This window comes from Dipodomys spectabilis, unplaced genomic scaffold (genome assembly GCF_019054845.1).
Source record: "Dipodomys spectabilis isolate Male_0828 unplaced genomic scaffold, ASM1905484v1 ptg000001l, whole genome shotgun sequence".
Lineage (NCBI taxonomy): Eukaryota > Metazoa > Chordata > Mammalia > Rodentia > Heteromyidae > Dipodomys > Dipodomys spectabilis.
In genome coordinates, this window is record NW_024870678.1 from 19,548,610 (window position 1) to 19,570,421 (window position 21,812).

Sequence of the window (21,812 nt, forward strand, 5' to 3'; positions counted from 1 at the left end):
TCTACAGTGGACTAGGAGTGTACTTTAATCTTTTGGCATTACCGTTACTAGCATAATTTTCTCCTCTCTAGATTGCCCAATCACCACACAGCTCTTTGTAAGCATTTGAGTCAGGCACAGCTGTGGAACTTCGTACTGTTTCTTTTCCTGACTAGAGGAAAGAAGGATCATTGCTGTCTTCTGGCTAAACAGGTTTCTGCCACACTGGGAACAATGGATTCTATGCTAACTTTAGCAACAGAAGAACCTGTTAAGAAGGATGTTCTCAAGAGATATAAAATCATTTGTATTGTAAGTACAATCTTTTTTTGAGACAGTATGTATGGTTCTTCATTTTAGTGCTCTTAGTGTATGACAAATGTTGAAGGCATGGGAATCTTCACTTTTATTTGTTTGAATGGCTATTTAAATGTCAAAATTTGAGTAATTACATTCAGCTTTATCCCTTATGGCTCCTCTAATACAAGTGGATGTATTAAATCATGTTGAACAAGTAAGAAATTTGAATAACACTGGATTAATATTTGATTGAAAAGTTTGGAGTCTGAGACAAAAAACTTTGCAGTACTAATTAACTTTTCCCACATGGTTGTGATTATATTCCAAATAACTTTTTTTCACAACGTAACTATTGTAATACTGGAGGGTTAAAAATTAAAATGACTATATCTTCTATTTTTTGTGAACCTATTGAGACTAGAGATGGTCTCAGTTGCCTATGTTCTCATTCTTAACATTTTATGTGCTCAGATCGTCCCTGTCCTAAAAATCAATGTGGAAAAACCCCACCTCTCTTGATTTTATTAGCCTCTCTTTTCCCTTCACTATCAAATTTTTGGGAAAGGAGAAGAGGGCTTCACACAGTGCTTTAGTTTTTCACCACCTAACTGTTGAAGACTCACTTCAACATTTAATCCTTTTTCTCCCTCCTTCTTTCCTAGAGTACATGTAATAACAATACATGGATGTTGTTGAATAGTTTCTCCCTTTAAACTATTCTCTACCCTTGCTTCCACAATAACAGAGAAATGCTCATTTTTTAATAACTTTCCATTTATCTGCCTTTTGGGCAGATTTACCTTTTTGCTCATATCAGGTTACTTGTAAACATTTCCCTCAGCTCTGACAATTTCTTTTAATATAATCTCATGTTTCCTTGTGGTTTTAAGACTTGTAGGTAAGCTGACATTTTTACTAAGTGCCTGTCCCTCCATTTTAAACCAGTTGCATTATTTTTCTTTCTTCCCGCATATTTTGCTGAAGCTATCTTCTAAATTTCCCAGTGGAGAAAATGTCACCACTTTAGTCTCCGTCTCTCCAGCACTGTTACAGGGAATGAGTGAAACAATATGTGTCTGGCTCGAGCCCAGGAACTATTACAAAGTAAACACCAGGGCTGTGCATTCTGCTTACTCTTTATTGTCTTGGGTTTTAGAGTAAGCTTTTGTGCTATCTATTATATGTATCCTATCTTAACAGTTTGAGAAATTATACAATCCTTTGGAAGCAAAACTCACACAGTACTTTTTTTTTTTTTTGTTCTTTTGGGTGTTTTTTTTTTTTTAGTACATACAATGAAGTTCAGTATTTTTAAATCATGATTTCAGAGGTGCCCTAATGCTTCTAATAATGACAAAAGTTTATTTTAAAAAGTGAGGAGTTTCTATTGTGTTCCTGGCCCTGTTTATTTAATCAAGTTAAAGCTGCATGTTGGATTCTCAGTGCATTTTGGAGTTCAGAACATTCTCTCTGTACTGTGCTCAGCATAGTTTAAAACACATGCACATCCTAACCTTGGGGGAATTACCTATTTAAATTACATGAGTATAGGAGAATACATAGCCTTCTTCTCTGAAAGAATTTACAGAATAATAAAGAAAGCCATGAATACATGAAATAAGTACAAAACCATGAAGAAATTTAAAACTTAACATTACAAAGTTCAAAAGCTTCCTAAGGGGTTAAATGCAACCCAAAATGTATGAATTTGTAAAGCTATGATACGCGAGGTTTACAATAAGGAGTTTGCCAGTATTGACTTGGTTGGGAGCGACTCCAATATCATCTTGACAGAGGGCTGCTTGCTAGTGGTGATATTTAGGAACTGTTTGTGTTTACTTTCCCTCCTCATCCTCTCCATTGAGTGAGGATATATTGGAAGGCCACTTGGCACTTGGGTTTGAGACCTCATGTGAAAGGTTTTCATAGTATTTTAATGTGATTTCTCAGTTACTCCATTCACTTCTATAGCAAAAGTTAGGTGTGTTAATTTCTCAACTGATTTTCAAAATGAACATAACGCCCTCCAAATCAATAGCTAATGTAGTTCTTAAGCAATTTCATGTGGTGGTTTTGTTTTCTTCTGTCCAGTTTATTGTTTGTGCTTTTTTCTATCAAGGTTATTGTAAAACACATCCCTAAATACTTTGATGGTGTGTCGGTTGTCATTCTTTATGCATTGTATAGTCATCCAGAGTCATCACCCAACATACTTATCACTGGACATCATGAATTATATCAGGGTTTAAACTGATCACAGCATAACATTCCCTGCACTGAAGAGCTTTGTCAGCAGTAGTGATCAGAAGTGATAGAATCTTTAATCAAGAAGCTCCCAAATTATTAAAATCATTTTCATGAATCAAAGATTAGAACAGACTGCTTGCTTAATTAGCAATATATTTTATGTTGACATAAGTTAAATGCGCTCATCTTCTGATGGACAGAGTAGAAAACAGAACAGAACAAAAGTTTCTGCTTGTAAGAAATCAGGATTTCATAGATATTCTAAGGAATTAAGGATCTCAGTGTTCTATTGAATGCCAGATGCCTATCTGTTAATGATCTCTAATGAAGCACCTGGTTCTTTAAAAAAAAAACTGGACAAAGACAAATATATCTCTAGGTTTTAATTCCTACTTTCACTCACATTTAGATAAATCTCATTTTAATTAAAATTTGAAACCACTGGAACTTTGAGATCTGAAATAAATGGGATTTTAAAGTTCTTCCTGAAATTTCTTATTTTCAAACATTAAATAAACAGGTATTTCTACAATTGATGAATTTAGTAATTATTGAATGAGGATGCTTTTTGTAATTTTGTGTGTATATAATATGTAGTATAGTATATAATGTATATAATATGCCTATATGTATGATAGGTATATAATACATACATATATATTAGAAATTGTAGCTATAACTTCCCCCCTGTTTTGTAATAGGTTCTTCTTGCTCTGCTGGTGATCGTGTCACTTGGATTAGGCCTGGGACTTGGACTCAGGAAACCAGAAGAACAAGGCATGCATACCTCTCAGTCTTTTTATCAAAGCATTCTCAGATTTTTCCTCTTTATCCTTGTCTTAGTCCATTAAAACTTACCTTTGTATTAACTTTTTATTCTGTCTTTATGCCATTTTTCTTCTAAGCTTCTCTCTTTTCCCTACTCTACTGACTAGGAGTCTATGATTAGCATTATACACTGTCATTTCTTGACTTTAGTCTTTTTTTTTTTTGTCAGTCCTGGGTCTTGAACTCAGGGCCTGGGAACTGTCCCTGAGCTTCTTTTGTTCAAGGCTAACACTCTACCACTTGAGCCACAGTGCCATTTCCAGCTTTTTCTGTTTATGTGGTACTGAGGAATTGAACCCAGCTTCATGCATGCTAGGCAAGCGCTCTACCACTAAGCCACATTCTCAGCCCACTTGACTTTACAGAAACTCCAATTTCTTTGAACATTGTATCCTTCTGACACAGAAAACTTTGGTAAGCAACCTCAAACTTTCTGTCTTAGCTTCTACTATTGTAAATATCTGATGACACAGTATCCAGGATACTTGGCTTTGAAAGGCTTTGTTGCTCCACTACCTGGAACCCTGCCACCTCCGGTGCCCCTTGAGGTCCTATTGCTATTACTCTATCTCTGAACTCCCACTATTTCTTGGTTAGTCAGTGCAGAATTCTTAACAAGTAATATATAACAAAAGATGAATTTTTTTCTCATCAGAAGAGATTCATGTTCCCCAATATAAAAGCACCTCAGATCCATTCTGGTGAATCTTGTTAGTGCATAGTAAATATACTAGTTATAGGTGACTATAGAAAGCACTTTGGATAAGTTTCTAATAAATTATTTTGAAATGTTTACCAACAAGTAGTAGGAGGCCCATTGTTGGGTTATTGATTACCTTTTTCAATTTGATAATTGCTACTTTGACTTAGGGGGAGAATCCTTATCACTGCTATATTAGGGATTCTTTTGAGGTGGTTAATTGATGTTTCCAGTACTACTTTCACTTAAAGATTAACATTTAGTACTTCTATATAACATGGGAACACAGCAGAAAAGAGAAAATGAATAGTAGCTAGAAAATGACTGTCTTCTCTTGGTTTCTTGGTGTTGTGTTTCCCAGTGGTGGTGCCACTGGGAATAAATGAATGAATGTTGCTGGACCATTTTAGAGGCATTATTTTGATATTAAAGCATGCAAATTGGCTAGTATTACAGGTGTGAACTACCATCACCTGACAGTTCTGAGAATTTTTATAATGTAATTTTCTTAATAGCATCATCTCCAGTTTTTTCTGCATTCATGTTTAGGTATTACCTCTTCTTTTAATTTAAATTTATTTTTAAGTGATATAGAAAAACATAAAAATTACATTTATTTGTGGAGTACCTTGTGATGTATGGATACGTATTTGGATATGTTGCATAGTATTCAAATCAGGAAAACACATGTCATTTATCATTCCTTTGTAGTGAAAACATTCAAAATCCTAGCTTTTTAAAATATTCAATAACTTTTTGTTATGAAAGTCACATTACTGTGCAATAGCAGAGGATTTCTCACTCCTACTTATAACTTAATTTTTTAAATTTTAACATAGCACCAATTAACCTTTTCCCATCTCTCTCTACCCTCTGCAATCTCAGCCTCAAGTAACTACCATTCTATTCTCTACCTTTCTGAGAACTAGAATCCATAATCACATTTGTGAATACCATTTGTTCCATAAGCCAACATGTTAATTAGGTGATAGACTACCATTGGAGATCATAATTCTATCAGAGAGTATCTGTTCTCACCATTTCTCCTCACCTGTATTCAGTGTTTTTTTGTTGGCAGGACATCAAACTTCTTGGTAGGTAGTCCATTTTTGACCTTTGAACTCTACTCAGCCTTGGTGCCCTGTGCAGTATTCTGCAGATGGCCTGCCACTGATTTTTTAAAATTCCTCATTCCTTTCCCAAGATTCGCTGAAGTCAACTTGCCTCCTTCCTGGTCTTTATGCTACTGCCTGCTATTGCATAATCCTGGTACATTCCTGGTACATATCAATGACTCATTATTTAGTACAGCATACTGGTAGAACATGCTGACCCATGGCGATCATCAATTTAATCTATCCTGTTCTGTGCTAAGTACTTCTCCGTACTTGTGTTATCTAGGTGTGAGATACTGCGTAACATCTAAATGTTAGTGACCCTTTGCCCTTTATTTTATAGGCAGCTGCAGGAAAAAATGCTTTGACTCATCGTTCAGAGGACTGGAGGGCTGCCGGTGTGATCAAGGCTGTAGAGGTCGAGGCGACTGCTGCTGGGATTTTAAAGAAACTTGTGTGGAATCAAGTACGGATTTTAAGACTCTGTTTACTGAGGTTGTAATTTGTGCTATCACTCCTGCATGTTCAAACACTCATCAACACTCTGTGCATTAGTTTCCCAGGGCAGCCCAAAGAAAGTACCACAAACCAGGTAACTTACAAAAACAAGAATTCATTCTCTTAACACCAAGGCCCAAATCTTGGTGATGGCCGAGTCGGATACTTCTGAAAACTTTGAGAATCTATTTTATGCCTCTTTCTTAGTTTCTGTCTGGTCGTTGGCCATCTTTGACACTGTTTGGCAGGTTTCATCACAACTTCAAATTGCTATCACCTTCATATAACCTTCACATTTACATAGTCTTCCCTCTATATGGGAGGGTATTCAAATTGCCCCCACTTGTAAGAAAATCTTAGGATAAGGGCTTACCCTAATGATTTTATTTCACTTGGTTAGCTGCAAGGAATTCAGATACAGCTAAGGTCATATTCACAGTTAATGGGGATTCAGATTTTAGCATCACTGTAGAGGATACAACTGAGCCCATAGCACCTTTTATCTATACAGGGTCTCTTGTTATCACTGTCCCTTTTACAGTATAAACTGTAGTACATTTCCTATAGAAAATGAAATGCTATACTACAAATGAAGTCTATACTATATTCCCTATAGAAAATGAAGTGCTGCATAATTACTTAAAGGTCAGTGGAGTTCTATTATCATTTAGTTTCTCCTTCACTTCCTTCCTTCCTTCCTTCTTTTGTTATTTTTGAAAGTCTTTATGTAGCCCAGGGTAGCCTAGAACTCATAGTAGTCCAGTCTGGCTTAAACTCACATGCTTCCTGTTTTAGCCTCTTGGGTGCTGGGATTGTAGGTGTACCACCATCCAGTATGATTTTGTTTGAAGTTGTCCTTGAATGTCATAAGTTTCACTTGGAATGCTGGTGGTTTTGGTCATTCAGAAACCAGTGCTCTACAGCAGTTTTGGAAACATTCACCTAAAGGTGAAACACAACAGCTTCTGATCTTTACTCCTCGTAAGTAGTCAGGGAAAGTGGAGTACTTGTCTAGTGGTAGGGGGACAGTGAAAATTGGAATGGTAGTGTTCTTTACATTGTGTTATCTGGAAAGGACAGGAGAGAGGGAAGAGAAACCTGCAGTAGCTAAAAACGCTCCGTATTTCCTTTATTTCCCTCAATCTTTTCTTTCCAATAATAATAAATGGAAGCACCCAACATTCATGTATTTAACAAGGTCATCTGAACAGAATGGATATGATTTTAATTACTGATTCCTAGCAAGCCGCAAAGGGAAGAAGCCTCCCTCTAAATTCTTGCTGCTTTTAGCAATAGGATTTGAATTGCTCTCCTACTAAGCACAAAGCCTGGGAGAATACCCAGGCTGTGGGCAGACCTGACTTATTCCATTTCCATCCTTCCTGCCTGTGTTCCTATGGGCACAATTGTGCTACTGTTACTGCTATGATCTCTGTCCCTTTCCTTGTTGGCTGTCCCAAGACAAGGCTGGGCAAAGCTATGGGTAGCCATATTCCATTCCAGGCTAATGATGTTTCACCATGGGAAATCAGTGTTCAGAGCCACTCTCTAAAATCACAGGGCACCTGCAATCAAGACCAGACTTGAAGCTTGTAATGCACATTTCTGTCTCCTATCCATGCAAAGGAAGATTGAGTCATGGTTTGCTTTTTTGGTTTTGAATGACAGATTTCCATTTATGAATGCAGATAAACCACAAAATTTGACAGTATTCCAACAATGCAGGAAGAGGTGCATAAAATTAAACCTTTTGTATCATGTACTTAAAGCTCAGAATGGAATGGTCTTACTTAACAGCTGCAATATGGACATGCAATTCATTTCGCTGTGGGGAGAACAGACTGGAGTCCAGCCTTTGCTCTTGTGCAGATGACTGTTTGCAGAGGAAAGACTGCTGCGTTAACTACAAGAGTGTTTGCCAAGGTAAGCAGAGGACGCTGGTCGTGTTGCCTCTGTGAGTTCACTGGAACTCTCTTTCTTAGAGCTATTCCGGGCTGCTAACCTTAAAGCAAGGCAGAGAACTTCAGGTACTACTCCACATAGAAGAAAATGATCAAAGGTGTTTACTGTGGGAAGAAGTGTAGCTTATACACTACAGAGGAAGGGAACCCTTCCCAGAGGCACAGAAAGAAAAAAGAGTTTACAGTTTCATCATTGTTGACTTGTCAAGATACTTTACTGACCAATGACCATGCCAGATATACTTGTGGTTTGAGACCCTGAATGACAGAGCCTAAAGTTTAGACATTGGAGAAGAGATGACCTGACTCAAATATCAGCAGATATGTTGAAGCAATTGTGGCCAGAGTGGCTAAACGACTAAGGAACCTGAGAGAGTTCATGAGATGCAAGATTAGAATTCAAGTACTCAACCGATTTCATCAGCTCCCTACTTCATAAATGACTGAAGTTCTTTTATAAAATCACCATTCCCTCCTTTTCTCATATAACACCATACTCAACTAACCTAACATACTTTTAATATTTTACATAAAAACTCATTTGAAATAAGAGAGAAATGTTATAGTAGAAATGTCACCAGAATTGGGTTCATGGGTCCAGAAGTGGTAGAAGTCTGTCTAGACCTAGAACACTACAGACAAGGCTTGTATTTTTTAATTGGCATATATTAAGCAGTGCACATTAAGAGATTTCCTTAGGACATTTCCATGCCTGCATATAATGTACTTTGAACATATTCACCCTCAGCTACGCTTTTTCGTTCCCCCTTTGGCCCTCCTCCTCCAAATCCCTAGCAGTCCTGCTTTTATTTTCCTAACCTTTTTTTTGTTCTGTTTTATTTTGTTTTGTTGTTGTTTTCCTCCTGGTTTCTACAAATGAGAGAAAACATGTCATTGTGGGACTAGTTTATTTCACTTACCATGATTCATGTCCATTTTACTGAAAACAACATAATTTCATTTTTATTGGCTGAATAAAGCTTTAGTGTGTGTATGTATGTATATCTATATATTATATTACATTTTCTTTATCCATTTAATTACATCGATGGACACCTAGATTTATTTATAACTTGTCTATTGTGAATAGTACTGCCATACAACATTAATATATGTGTATCTCTATTGTAAGCTAACTTTGTTTTTTTGAGAATATAACCAAAGAGGTGTGGATGGATCATATGCAAGACTTTTTTTTTTAATTAGGATCTCTGATAGAGCTTGATGGGAAATGCAGCCTGAACCAAGAGCAAGTCAAGCTGTAGCTCCCAGGGCAAAGTTAAGTGAATATGTACAAGAAGAAAAATACCTTCCCAAAGTTCCCATTCAGGTCCTATATGCAAGTAAGGGATTTAACTGACAGGGAGCGGCTAGTCTTGACTAGTTAGTGGATAGCAGAGCTTGATTGTGGGCACCTCATTGACTACTAGGTTAAGATATGTTTTCAGGAGGCCAAACTTTGCTTGCTTCTGTGTGAGTAGATGTGTTTTCATGTGCTATATGAGCTCATTTGTCTTACAGGCTCTTCCAATATAAGTTTTACTGATTGCATCCTTTGTGACATAACTAACTTAGAAATCCACATTTCCACCCCCCCCCACACACAAATTAGTAGATAGAGCCAGAGGACTTTGAGATTTGATGTCATTTATTCATTTAGGTTTTGCAAGTGTATTTTGTAGGTGGTACAGTTATGGTGTTACCCCCATCTTGAGGTCATCATGCCTGTTTGTGCCATCGGTAACCATTCTCAGCTCCATGAGGGGTTGCACAGGGTGACAATCCCCCCTGTCACTTCTACTTCATTACTTAGCCGTACTCTGTAGAAAGAAATATCCATGAAGCAAGATTTTTTTTAACTTACTTATTTTTATTCCAACATTTGGAAAACATTGTCCTTGAGAGGTGAAAAATAACATAATTAACAGCAAGAAGGAATACCCCTTTGTTTTTGATCTAAAGGATTCCCCTTTGTTTTCCTTAGAATCATGGTTTCCTGGCATTGAGTTAGTGTAGATTACTGATCTCATGCAAATCTTCAGAAACATTGCTTTTGCCAACACATGGACTAGCACTTCCTGTGTCCTGGAAGAAATTAGTCATCAGAGCAGCACAAGTTACGCAGTTTAGGAAGATCATCTCCACTGAACTGGTGCTTCTTTTCCTGTGTGTGGTACAACAATGTAAAGATTGTTATCTGCTTTGCAGGGGAGACTCCATGGGTAACAGAAAACTGCACCACAACCCCGCAGCCTCAGTGCCCAGAAGGGTGAGCATGAATGGCCTGGGTTTTGTCATCCTCCTTCAACAGCTGGCACGTGATACTGCAGTTGAGAGGCGGGTAGAATTCCCTCCACTCTACTTATTTCAAAACAGGAGGATTAATACAGGATTGGCATCCTTGCAGGTTCAAAGCCAACAGATCTTTGCTTGCTCTATTGTGTATAAAGCACTGTGACATTAATCTATTATAGTCACACCTCATAGTTGCCTAAAATATTGAAGTATGAAATGATTAAATTTCCCAAGATCTTGTGGTCAGGACTGGAGTTTACTTTTGCTAGAACTCTTTCCTCTGAACGTCCTGCTACTACCCATTGAGATTCGTGGGAGGAAGGTGTCATAGTAAAAGGATGTCCTTGCATCATGGAGGACAGGCCTTTGTCAGGTGAGCACCAGTAACGGGCCTGTGGTGGAACTCCCCACCCCTCCCATGCTTCTTAGCATGTTGAGGACTTTGCTCAGGCATGGAGAGGTGACCATATCATCCATCTCTTCTTCTTTTTGTCCCTTTCCATCACTCTTTTCTGGGTCTGGCAGGGGAAGGATGATGGTGAGTATGGAAGAAATAAAGCTATATGGCTCTAAGAAAATCAGCATGTTAAAATGGGTCACTTCATTGGAAAAAAATGTGTATGGAGCCGGCTGTAGTGAGCCTGTTGTCCCATTCACTCAGGACACTTAGGAAGGTGGACTGTTTGAACCTGGGAGTTAAAGGCCAGCCTGGCCCATATTGTGAGATGTCCTCTCTTAAAAAAATGAAATAAAAGCACCTATGGTGTTAAATCTAAACTCTTGGAGTTGAAGGAACTCAGAAAGAAATAAGTTAATTGGTTTGTTATAGATATCAGCCAAAAACCAAACCAAACCAAACAAAAAAATCAGTCCAGGACCAGTTCTCACACCTTCCAGGGAAAGGATAAGTCGCTTTTGGAAAGGGTTCATTGGATCAGATCAGAGAGCATCTGTTTGTTAGGGAAACTGGGGAAGGAAGGCATACCTTGTTCCAACTGACCATACACTGGCAACAGAACAGAGAGGAGAGCTGAACGGCGAATGCTTTGGGTGGGCGGACAGCCTTAGGGGCAGGACTTGCCGCATCTGGATTGGCTGGGATTATGAACAGGGACCGGTGGCATCAAAGGTGGAAAGATAGGTTTTCAGTTAAAGTTTTAGCATATATTCAGGAATGTAAAATGGTCCTTTTTTTTAAGTAGTGGTGGTTTGTGGATTATCAACTGATTAACTTCCCTTCTTCCCTCTCTTCTACTCTTGTAATCATATTTATGACATCTAAAACTTTCCTTTTATTGAGAAAAGTGTCTGTATTGGTTTGCCCCAATCCTCAGCTCCTGCTGCCCTCCTCAGCCACTTCTGAAACAAAGGACTTAGAACAAAAGGGAGAGGAGTTGGTGTCCTGGCTTTGCCTGAGGGATATTTACAGGTCACTTCCCTGAGTTTCATCTATAAAATTGTAATAGTACTATTGAGGTTGATGTTGCTTAGTTCAGAAGATTTTTATATGAGAACTCAATGTTGTAGAAGAGGGGAAATGTTTGCTACATCTTAAAACAGTAGTCTGTGGAGGAGGATGGAAGGGGAGAATGATTGCCTAGTGTGTTTGAGGCTCTGAGTTCCCTTTCTAACATCACAAAATAACAATCAAATAATCAAGTTAAAATAATAGAACCAACTTTACTTCTAAGGTAAGCCATGTGGCAGGTATTCAAAAATTTTAATGTTTTTCTCTTGGTACTTTTCTTTCATTACTCATTTTCTTAGATGAACTTGACATATGAAACTATTTTAGCATGTCCAGAACCAAACATAATAATTCTACATGGCTTTTTTCAAGGTCAAATAACACTGCAACTCATCTCTGCCAAAGCACAATAAATGTAACAAGTGTGCTCAGGGTATAGTTCACTGGTAAAGTGCATGCTTACCATGTATGAAGTCCAGGGTTCAATATAATAATATTTATTATAGTAATTGCAATGATAAATTATGTAGTTATTTTTATGTACTAATGTGTACTTTTGTACAATAGTGTCCCTACATGTTATTCCTTGTAAAATATTTCTCATTGTTCTTTGTAGAGATTCCTTTGAGGCAGGCCCTACGATCTTCACCCTCTTGTAATGGAGTGCATTTCACAAAGCACAGAGCTGTGAGGCAATTTGCCCCAGGTTACATTGCCTGTGATCTCTGGAGGCAAGAAGCAAATCCTGGCAGCCTGGCCCTAAAGTCTGTGTAGTTTGGTGTTCCCTTATTGATAGACTGAGCCTGAGATTCTGTGTGGTTGGCCCAAACAGGAGGTGAAAGGGTAGAACAGGGGAAAGAATTATTAGTACCCCTAAGGCTCACCTTTCTGCTGATAATTGAGAAGAAAGAGACAATGAGGTGAGCAGGAAGATTTTATGGAGGTCTTTCTAAAAAGCATTAGACCTCTGGCCCCAAATAACCTGCCCCAGATTGGCAAATCACTTGTCCACCAAGAATTTGGAACAGTGGAACAAAGAGATTATACACTTACTGAGATTATTATTGACTTTGGCAAGACCAGAAAGGAAGCTGGTGAAGAAAAAGATGTTGGTGATAGTAAATGGCTTGTTAACCATTTCCCACCAGCCTCTCTTTCCATGGATTCCAATGGAGTCATTCCTGCCCATGCCCTCTATTCCCATGAGTCTCATGTATAGTATGATGATAACCTAGTGTTATTAATTCACCGATAACTTCAGTGAAACCTATTTTGCTGGACGTTTAACTAGCATTTCTGTCTATTGTTTTATTTTATTTTATGATTTTTAATAGTTCTCATGGCATAGTAAGGAGTATGGGCTCTTAAGTCAGAATGACGACCAATAGCCTAGATCTACTCTTAGACCTTCTCCCTCCAGTGGTAGAACACTGTGGATAAGTCAATTGACCCTCTCTACCTGTTCTATTGATAAGGTGCAAGTAATGTCAATATCCACTTGGAAATGATAGATAAATTTTTGCTAATGACAACATGAAATGAAAGAAATAGGATGATAATTCTTTTTTTTTTTTTTTTTGCTGGTACCAAGGCTTGACCTCTGGAGCCTGAAATCAGGGCCTTAAGATTGCGTGGTTTATTTGCTTTGTTGACACTTTACCACTTGAGCCACTCCTCCAGCTTGGCTTTTTGCCAGTTAATTAGACATGGTGCCTCTCAAACGTTTCTGATCTAAACCATGATTGTCTAGATCTCAGCATCCTGAGTAGCTAAAGTTACAATCGTGAGTCACCAGTGCCCAGAAAGATGATAATTCTTGTCATCCACCATGTCTTTATTCAAGTTTTATCATTGGCTATAAAAGTATAGCTTCTTAAATGATTAGCCTTATTAGAAATCAGAAAAATAAAAATGAAGCTAGGTTATTTTTTATTCTTTAAAATAACCAATACACTGCAATATGTGTAAAATACTACTTGTCTTCATCATAAAAGAATAAGAAGAGAACTGACAAAATATTTTAGCCTATTTATTCTTAGATTAGAAAATTTAATCTTAGCCGGGTGCTGGTGGCTCACGCCTGTAATCGTAGCTACTCAGGAGGCTGAGATCTGAGGATCGCGGTTCAAAGCCAGCCCGGGCAGGAGAGACTGTGAGACTCTTATCTCCAATAAACCACCAGAAAACCGGAAGTGTCACTGTAGCTCAAGTGGTAGAGCGCTCGCCTTGAGCTGAAGAGCTGAGGGACAGCGCCCAGAGTTCAAGCCCCACGACCGACCAAAAAAAAAAAAAAAAAAGAAAATTTAATCTTTAGGAACGTAGCTTCAGGAAACAAGTGAGGGTCATAGTTACAAGAATGTCCATGGTAGTTCAGTAGAAAATGTGCCCTTGATCTCTGAGTAGCAAGGTTGCAGTCTGTGACATTGTTAATTTCTTAATACCATATCATAATTACACCTGAATGATGGTAGAATTGAGCAATTGTTACTTAATCCAGAAACTGTTCTCTTTTTATATTGTCTAACCCTTTTTAAATGTAGAGGATTGTTCTGAAAAGTGTACTTTTCTAACAAAATCATGCACGATTGTTTTCCATTTTTCAGGTTTGACCTGCCGCCAGTAATCTTGTTTTCCATGGATGGCTTTAGAGCTGAATATCTAGACACATGGAATACTTTATTACCAAATATCAATAAGCTGAGTAAGTCCTGCACAATCAGCCGCATGCAGATGATAAAGACTGGTCAGCGAGACACTAGGCGAAGCTGTCTTTCTTTTTGACCTTTAGCATGTCTGGTTCATCTTAGTTCCCAAGTCCTTTCAAAGTCTTCTAGGCTTTACCACAGGCTACCTATGCATTTTTCTCTAAGGAGAGGTGTTTCCTGCTTCTTGGCTCCTTTGCCCTCTTTTTTTCTTTACTTTTAGTTATTGTAATTATTGGCTTAATTATTGTGTTTATCACAGTGTTGTGCTTCTGTGTTAGAGCATTCAGCTTTCATGAAACTTTATGAAGTATGTTTTTTGTATCAAGTCTAAGTGGTTCTCGAACTTAAGGATATTAGACTCATCTGGGTTGCTTGTTAAAAATGTAGGCTTTTTTTTAAAGCTCTCTTTCTTCCCATCAGAGGGCCTTATATAGTAGAGTTTATTGGTGTTGATGGGGTTCTAGAAGATTCTGAAGGAAGAAATCTCTGGATCATATTGGAAACACTGCACAGTGGCTGGGAAGAAGTCCAGCTTCATGCTCATTAGGAAAATCATTCATTGCTCCTAGCTACACGACTTGTTACTTTTTGGCCAAGCATCAATTTTATTTTTATCTTTCAAAGGAAAAAGAATCTATTGGGAAAGCTTTCACTTTGAATCAGAGGCAATGGGATTTTGATATGGAAACTTTCTTGTCCTGCTCTCCTAACAAAGGAAATAGCAATGTGCTCCTGTGTTTCTGACCTTAAACGGGGTGATTGCACAGATTGAAAACAACAGAACAATGAAAGCAAAATTAGTGGCATATTTTGTGAAACACAGAGTAGAGGAAAATGAGCTGATGAGAATAAGTGGCAAAGTCAGCTCATTTTGTGAACATTTATTCTGTGACAGGGACCTATGCTGTAAAGTCAACTTCCTGTCCAGTTACCTGGACAGTCATGCTAGTTTCTGTACTATTGGATATCTTACATATAGGAACGATCATCTGACAAACAAGTGCTGTAGAAATTCTTCCTGTAATGACCAGATGCAGTAAGAGGAGAGCAGGAAAAGCAAACTCAGCAGGTAGTGTACACTTCAGGGCAGTTTAGGGTCAGGGGTCAGTAAGCTGGGGGTCGTGGCTCCTGCCTCCTCTGCTTGATTTGATTTTTGAATGGCCTGTGATATGCTAGGCATAAATTTTTACATTTTTAAATGGTTTGAGAAGAAGAACATCTTCTAACATGTAAAAATTATATAAAACTGAAATCTCAGTGTCTATTATTGTAGCTTTAGTATAACATAGCATTCATGCTTGTTGGTGTCTTACTTTTTTTTGTCAGTTGTAGGGCTTTAGCTCAGGACCAAGGTGTTACTGTCCTTGAGCTTTTTTGTTCAAGGCTAGTGCTCTACCACTTTGAGCCACAGCTCCACTTCCAGTTTTCAGGTGGTTAATTATAGATAAGAGTCTCATGGACTTTCCAGTCCAGGTTGGCTTTGAACTATGATCCTCAGATCTTAGCCTCTTGAATAGCTAAGATTACAGGTGTGAGTCATCAGCACCTGGCTATTGCTCTCTTACCTCTGAGTGCTCTGTGGCAGAGCTGGACTGCTGTGACAGAAACCATAGGGTTTGCAAAGTCTAAGTGAGAAAACAACTCATTCGTCTTCTAAAAGTGGACATCTCTTGGAATAGAAGGTGTGAAAGGGTGGGAATTTCACTCCTTTTCCAACTTGAATCTACTCTTCAGTTTTCTGTGGGATGTTCATATTTATATTCATATTTTTGGTTATCCAAAATACTTCTGAGAAAGATACCACTTTCTAATTTCTCCCATTTTTGTTGCAGAAACATGTGGAATCCATTCAAAATACATGAGAGCTGTATATCCTACCAAAACATTCCCAAATCATTACACTATTGTCACGGTAAGTGTTTGGCCCACTGGAAAGACTGACAGACCAGCAACAGCTAAGAAAACTGACTTCATTTGACAGATCCTTGGGGCAAGAACTGGCCAAGCTCATGCTGTGAACTTCACAGGTATATGTGGTGATAGTTCATGGAGTAGTTCAGCTAGGAGAGCAGCACTTAATATGAAATGAGTAGGGTGTGTGAAGCATTAAGTGTGAATGTATGTTCTAGAATAGATTCTCTTCCACACAAGTCCAGAATAGCCCTATGGTGTAAGAAACACCATTGTCTGCTATCTTGGCATTGACCTTCAGGAAACAGATGGTGAGCTAGGAAAAGCTCAGGGACAGCAGCACTTTGGCCCTGAGTTCAAGCCCCACAATTGACAAGGAGCTAAGAATGGATGGTGAGGGCCACCACTTTGAGTATGGGAATTTTGTCCTTCTCTGTCATTTCATGATCTTTAACACGACAAAGACTTGTTTCACAAATGATTTCATTCTGTCTACATCTCTTCACATAAAGCAACTAACACAAATGAATTCTCTTCAATGTGTAAAAAAAGATATAGTTGGAATGATTAAACTGAACTCAAAGGAAAACTAAGTCGTTTAAGACTAGGAGATTTCGAATATGCCTTGAAAGTTCTGAGGGTTGGAAGGGGAGAAGAAAAAAGGGAGGAGCAAAAACGTCCTCTGCCTCCTTAATCACCAAAGGATAGTTGTTTCTTCAGTACTTTGCATTTAGTCATTTGTGGAACAGTGACTAGACCTTATTTAAATTTTTACCTTTAAGCAATTGCGTGTTTGTAGATGCATGTTCTAATTATTTGCAGATTCTATGTTTGTAGATTTATCTACTCAGTGGAACTTGTTTGTAACTCATGAATCTGTAAGTTCAGTGCTTATGCGGACACTATGGGAAAGCACAGCAGCCTAAACAGCGAGCTGCCAGATACATAGTCCTCAGCTGCGACACCTGTCCTTGTACCCAGCTCTCCCAGTGGAAGCAAGTGCACGTTTGGATCAGTCATCTGCTTAGTCCCATGCTTTGTACATGGCTGTGCTTTTACCAGTGGCTGCTTCAAATGATCACAAAGATCACAGAGAAAGAAGGGAGAAAGATGCCTGCCAGAGAAAATAACATGCGTTGGGTAAACTTCGTTCAGGCAAGGGTTACATAGAGTGAGCCAGTAATACATTTTAAGTGATGTACGCTTCTCAGACATAAAGTAATGAAATGATCAATACACAAGAATATTCTAACCAGAGGCCCTTAGGAACTGAACCCTATATTTTTCATAGGAGCAATGGTTCAATGTTCATTAATTCAGTGTTTACCACAACTTTGTAAATCATAACTAATGTGAAAACTGATGCTACATATACATTTTACACGAATATGTATATATTACTTATAAATATACACATGCAGTTATGTATATATACAAATAAAAGGTTATATGCAAAGTATTAGTTTAATTGATCTAACACATATATATGATATATGTATTATATATAATAAGTTTCTGAAATAATGCCCCAAATCTATGTAAGAGTAGTTATAATTGCACAGGTGTAATAGCATACAAATGTGTAGGCTGATTAAATGGATAGATGTGAATGGAAAGAAAAGAGGAAGAATAGAGACTGAGCAAATTCCTGGCAAAAGTGGTGATAACTTGCTTTAGTCCCATTTAGACAGGATACTGGAATATATAAAAGCTTCTGGATAGTAAATGTATTGCTAATATAAAGTGGCTAATTATTATTTCAGTACAAGAAACTTTATTAACAGTTACTACACACACACCCTCAACCCAAACCATTTTTTTGCTGCTTCAGACATGGGAGAACTAGAACAAATATATCAATATCCAGGTTCAGATTTGGGTGTTGTATATTGAAAGGTAAAATGACCATCCTTTCTAGATGTGACTGACAGATCATATGCTATTTTAAACATAAATATGTATTTCACGAATGAATTTTTTAATTGTCTGGATGAATGGTTGCTTCTCTCAATGAATGAATTATTTTTATCTTAATCTTTTCTAAAATTGATATTTTTAGGGCTTGTATCCAGAATCACATGGCATCATTGACAATAATATGTATGATGTACATCTCAACAAGAGTTTTTCACTTTCTTCAGTGGAGAAAAACAATCCCGCCTGGTGGCAAGGGCAACCAGTATGTAGCCTTCTCTTTGTATATTTAAAGTAACCTCTGTTTCTCTAAGTGACAGTAGGCCAATCACTCCTCTATACTTGACATATTACAGCATCCATCTCATTTCCAAGGGTGAGGGCATTCAAGAGTTTCACTATTATTTTCTTATTTTCCTGTATATCTTTTCTTCTTGCAGATTTGGCTGACAGCAATATATCAAGGTTTAAAAGCTGCAGCTTACTACTGGCCAGGCTCAGATGTGGCTGTCAATGGCTCCTTTCCAACCATATATGTGAATTACAGCAGGTACTGTAGCACTTTCAGAAAAGAGTCCATCTACACAGAAATGACCGGGAATTTTTATTGTTGTTGTTGGTTGTGGGGCTTGAACTCTGGGCCTGGGCACAGTCCCTCAACAATTCAGCTCAAGGCTAGTGTTCTACCACTTGAGCCACAGCGCCACTTCCAGTTTTCTGGTGGTTTATTGGAGATAAGAATCTCACGGACTTCCCTTACCTGGGCTGGCTTTGAACTACGATCCTCATATCTCATCCTCTTGAGTAGCTACGATTACAGGCGTGAGCCACTGGCACCCAGCTCAGGACATTTTTCTTTAGACTCATTTTTTAAAAAGTGTTAGGGGTGAAACCTGGCACTCCACAAATGCTGACACACACACTTTACCGATGAGCTGGACTCCTAACTCCCTATTTTCTTCATCTTGATTATAATTCTATTTTTCTAGTAGTTTGGACTCTAAATCGTGGAGTCATGGATTCTGCTGTTTTTTATCCCTCATTTTTGGGCTCTAATTCACAAAGGGAGCAGTAAGAGAATGTGTCATTGGCCCCAGCATGCCCAATCTGATAGAAGCTGCCATCTCTTGCTTGGATTACTGAAGCTGCCTCTTTCCCCATCCCTTTGCTTCCTTCCTGTCCCCTGTAACCTGTTCTTTGCCAACTAGCTAAGAGGATTCCTTTAAAATGCAAGTCCAGTCACAGCACTAATTTTGTACAGATTTCAATGACTTCCAGTCTGCGTACTCTGCCTGTTATTCCTAATGTGCCCCCTTCTAAGGAAGCATGGAGAGCACTCGTGAAAGAGAGACAGCCCTGATACACTGTTGAATACAAAAGAGATCAGTGGTTTCCTAGGTCAGCCAGAGGAAAAGCCTAGAAGGCCTTGCAGGGGATGATACCCATCCTTCTCTATCTCTCAGATTGGCCTCCATCTTTTCCTCCTTATTGCACTTTGAACCTCTTTGCGGGCCTCAGCAAACCAGACTTGTTTCTGTTGTTTTCTCTGCATGAGGTGCTTCTTTCCATAGACCCAAATGCCTCCTCTTTCATCCATTTCAAGCTGCTGCACAAATATATCTTCAGTATCACCCTCTCTCAAACACTAAGATTTAGAATTTACCTGTTTCTCAGGGTACCTTACTTGAGTTTTTCTATTTTCCTTAGCATTTGTTACCTTTTAATGTATTGTAGAATTTAGGTAGTAGGTCTATTATATTTTGTTTTCTTCTACTGAAATGTAGTTTTTGGTTTGTTCAATGATACATTCTATTTCAAATGAACAACTAGTATCTGGCAATGGATATTCTAGCTATCTATCTGTCTATCTTTCTATCATCCATCTATTATCTATCATCTTCTATACATTTATCATCTATCTCTCTACCAAGATCTATAGGATGAAAGGATGACAATTAGTAGCTTATTATTTTAACTGGGGAAAACTAAAGGAAAGAAAAACTGAGGAAGAAATAGAGCAAAAGGAATTTACAATATAGTGCTGAAATTATATTTGTTTAATAAATACTGAAAAGAGTATTATACCCTTTGAATATTCTGAATTTTTTTGCAGTAAGTTGATAATACATTGCTATCTGAAGATGGTGACCTAACTTCCAGAGAGAATTTTAGTAATTATGGTTTATTTAATTCACTTTTAAAAATCATTTTTAATTTTGCCCCCAGTTCTGTCCCATATGAAAAGAGGATCTCAACACTGTTAAAGTGGCTGGACCTTCCAAAAGCTGAAAGGTAATATCTGGGGTCAAAAATGTGCTGGCATAGGTAGAGAAATGAGAGTAATCACTGAAATCCTTTATCAGCAGTGACCATTTTTGAAAAACAAACAAACAAACACATTGGCATTATCTTTCTGTGGGCATTTTTCAAGAATCAAGAATTGGTGCTCTTGCTAGTTAGCACCATTCATAATAGAGACAGAGCCAGAACAAGAGAAGAGAGGTAGATGTGGAGCAGATAAGAGGTATGGCAGAAAGTAAAGTGGGTTTAATGCTTACTTCTCAGGAGTGACTCTGGGAGCTGGTGATATTGGCACATGGCCATGGCAACAGGAAGGAGTCAGAACATCCTCAAAGAGAGTACCAGACGAATAGTACCACAGAAACCTTCTGTCTGAAAACATAAGTAAGGCAACACCGAGTCAAGAGAAAATTAAGAATTAGGCAATACAAAGACTTAGGGCATACTAAAAGAGCTCTTCACTGTACAGACAAAAAAGACTTTCACAACTGAAGTGTGCCAATGTTCATATCTGGGTGGCATCTTATCTACTTTGTGTTAGGAGACACATCTTTGGTGGGGTCAAGTTTAACCATCTGATAGTGACAAGATGAAAGCTAGGGAGAAAGAGATGGCAATAGCTAATAGGTTCTAGATAAAAACAAAAACAAAACCCAAATGCAGCCTGTAGATCGCCTCCAAATTATTAATGTCTTTCTCTGTTTCAATTTTACCCTAGACCCAATTTTTATACCATATACGTGGAAGAGCCTGATTCTGCAGGACATAAAAGTGGACCAGTCAGTGCTAGAGTAAGTTTTATTTTTTTTTAACAAGTGGGACATCATCTAGCCCAAATAAAAACTATTATTTTGTTTCTCCTAAACAGAAATGTAGTCCACAAATGCATGAGAAGATCAAAATAACTAAAATTCTAAACAGGATCTCTGCTTTTGTAATCACAAAAGAGTTACGAATCTAGGAAGGAATAACTGCCTTATTAACCACATCTTGAATCTTTTGATAAAAATTTACTTATGATCTTGAGGTGATACTGTCATTTCATATCATGAAAACATCAAAGTTAGGGATTATATTTGCCAATGTAGTGTGTATTCACCAGCCTTTGCTCCCTCATTTACCTCCTCCCCTCCCCTTGACATCCCAAATAACAACACAGCATTCAGTTAATGACATATAAAGCACAAAGGCTATTTTAGCTTGTTTTTACCCACTAGCCAAGGTGAAACATGCTCTAGTCTTTTCAGATCTTAAAACCCTTCTTTTAGACTGGCATGGAATTTCCACTTGTAATCCCAACTACTCAGGAGACAGAGACAGGAGGATCACAAATTAGAGGCCAGCCCAGGTAAAGTTAGTCAGCCTCTATCTCAAAAACAAAATACAAACAATTGGGCTGAGGGTGTGGCTCAAGTTATAGAGTGCTTGCCTACCAGGCACAAGTCCTGGGTTTCAACCCTCTGTCCTAAAAACTCTCTTCTCTCTACTCTTCAGAGCCTCCTCAGGGCAGTTTCTGTGGGCCTAATATTCTGTCAGGCATGCCGACTCATGAAGAAGATGATACGCAAGCTGTTGAGGAAAGGAATAAAG

The 21,812-nt window shown here is 38.2% G+C and overlaps 1 protein-coding gene across 2 annotated transcripts in view; it reads left to right on the top strand.

Moving 5' to 3' along the window:
- Positions 1-127: 127 nt before the first annotated feature.
- Enpp3 (ectonucleotide pyrophosphatase/phosphodiesterase 3) overlaps positions 128-21,812 on the top strand; it is a 55,682-nt gene continuing 33,997 nt past the window's right edge. For both annotated transcript variants that reach the window (XM_042681778.1, XM_042681858.1), the window contains exons 1-11: positions 128-291; positions 3,228-3,303; positions 5,513-5,635; positions 7,465-7,590; positions 9,837-9,897; positions 13,995-14,092; positions 15,929-16,008; positions 18,067-18,186; positions 18,362-18,471; positions 20,148-20,213; positions 20,941-21,013. In XM_042681778.1, the coding sequence (XP_042537712.1) occupies positions 214-291; positions 3,228-3,303; positions 5,513-5,635; positions 7,465-7,590; positions 9,837-9,897; positions 13,995-14,092; positions 15,929-16,008; positions 18,067-18,186; positions 18,362-18,471; positions 20,148-20,213; positions 20,941-21,013 (1,011 nt within the window). In that variant the 5' untranslated portion in view covers positions 128-213. The remainder of the gene's footprint in view (positions 292-3,227; positions 3,304-5,512; positions 5,636-7,464; positions 7,591-9,836; positions 9,898-13,994; positions 14,093-15,928; positions 16,009-18,066; positions 18,187-18,361; positions 18,472-20,147; positions 20,214-20,940; positions 21,014-21,812) is intronic.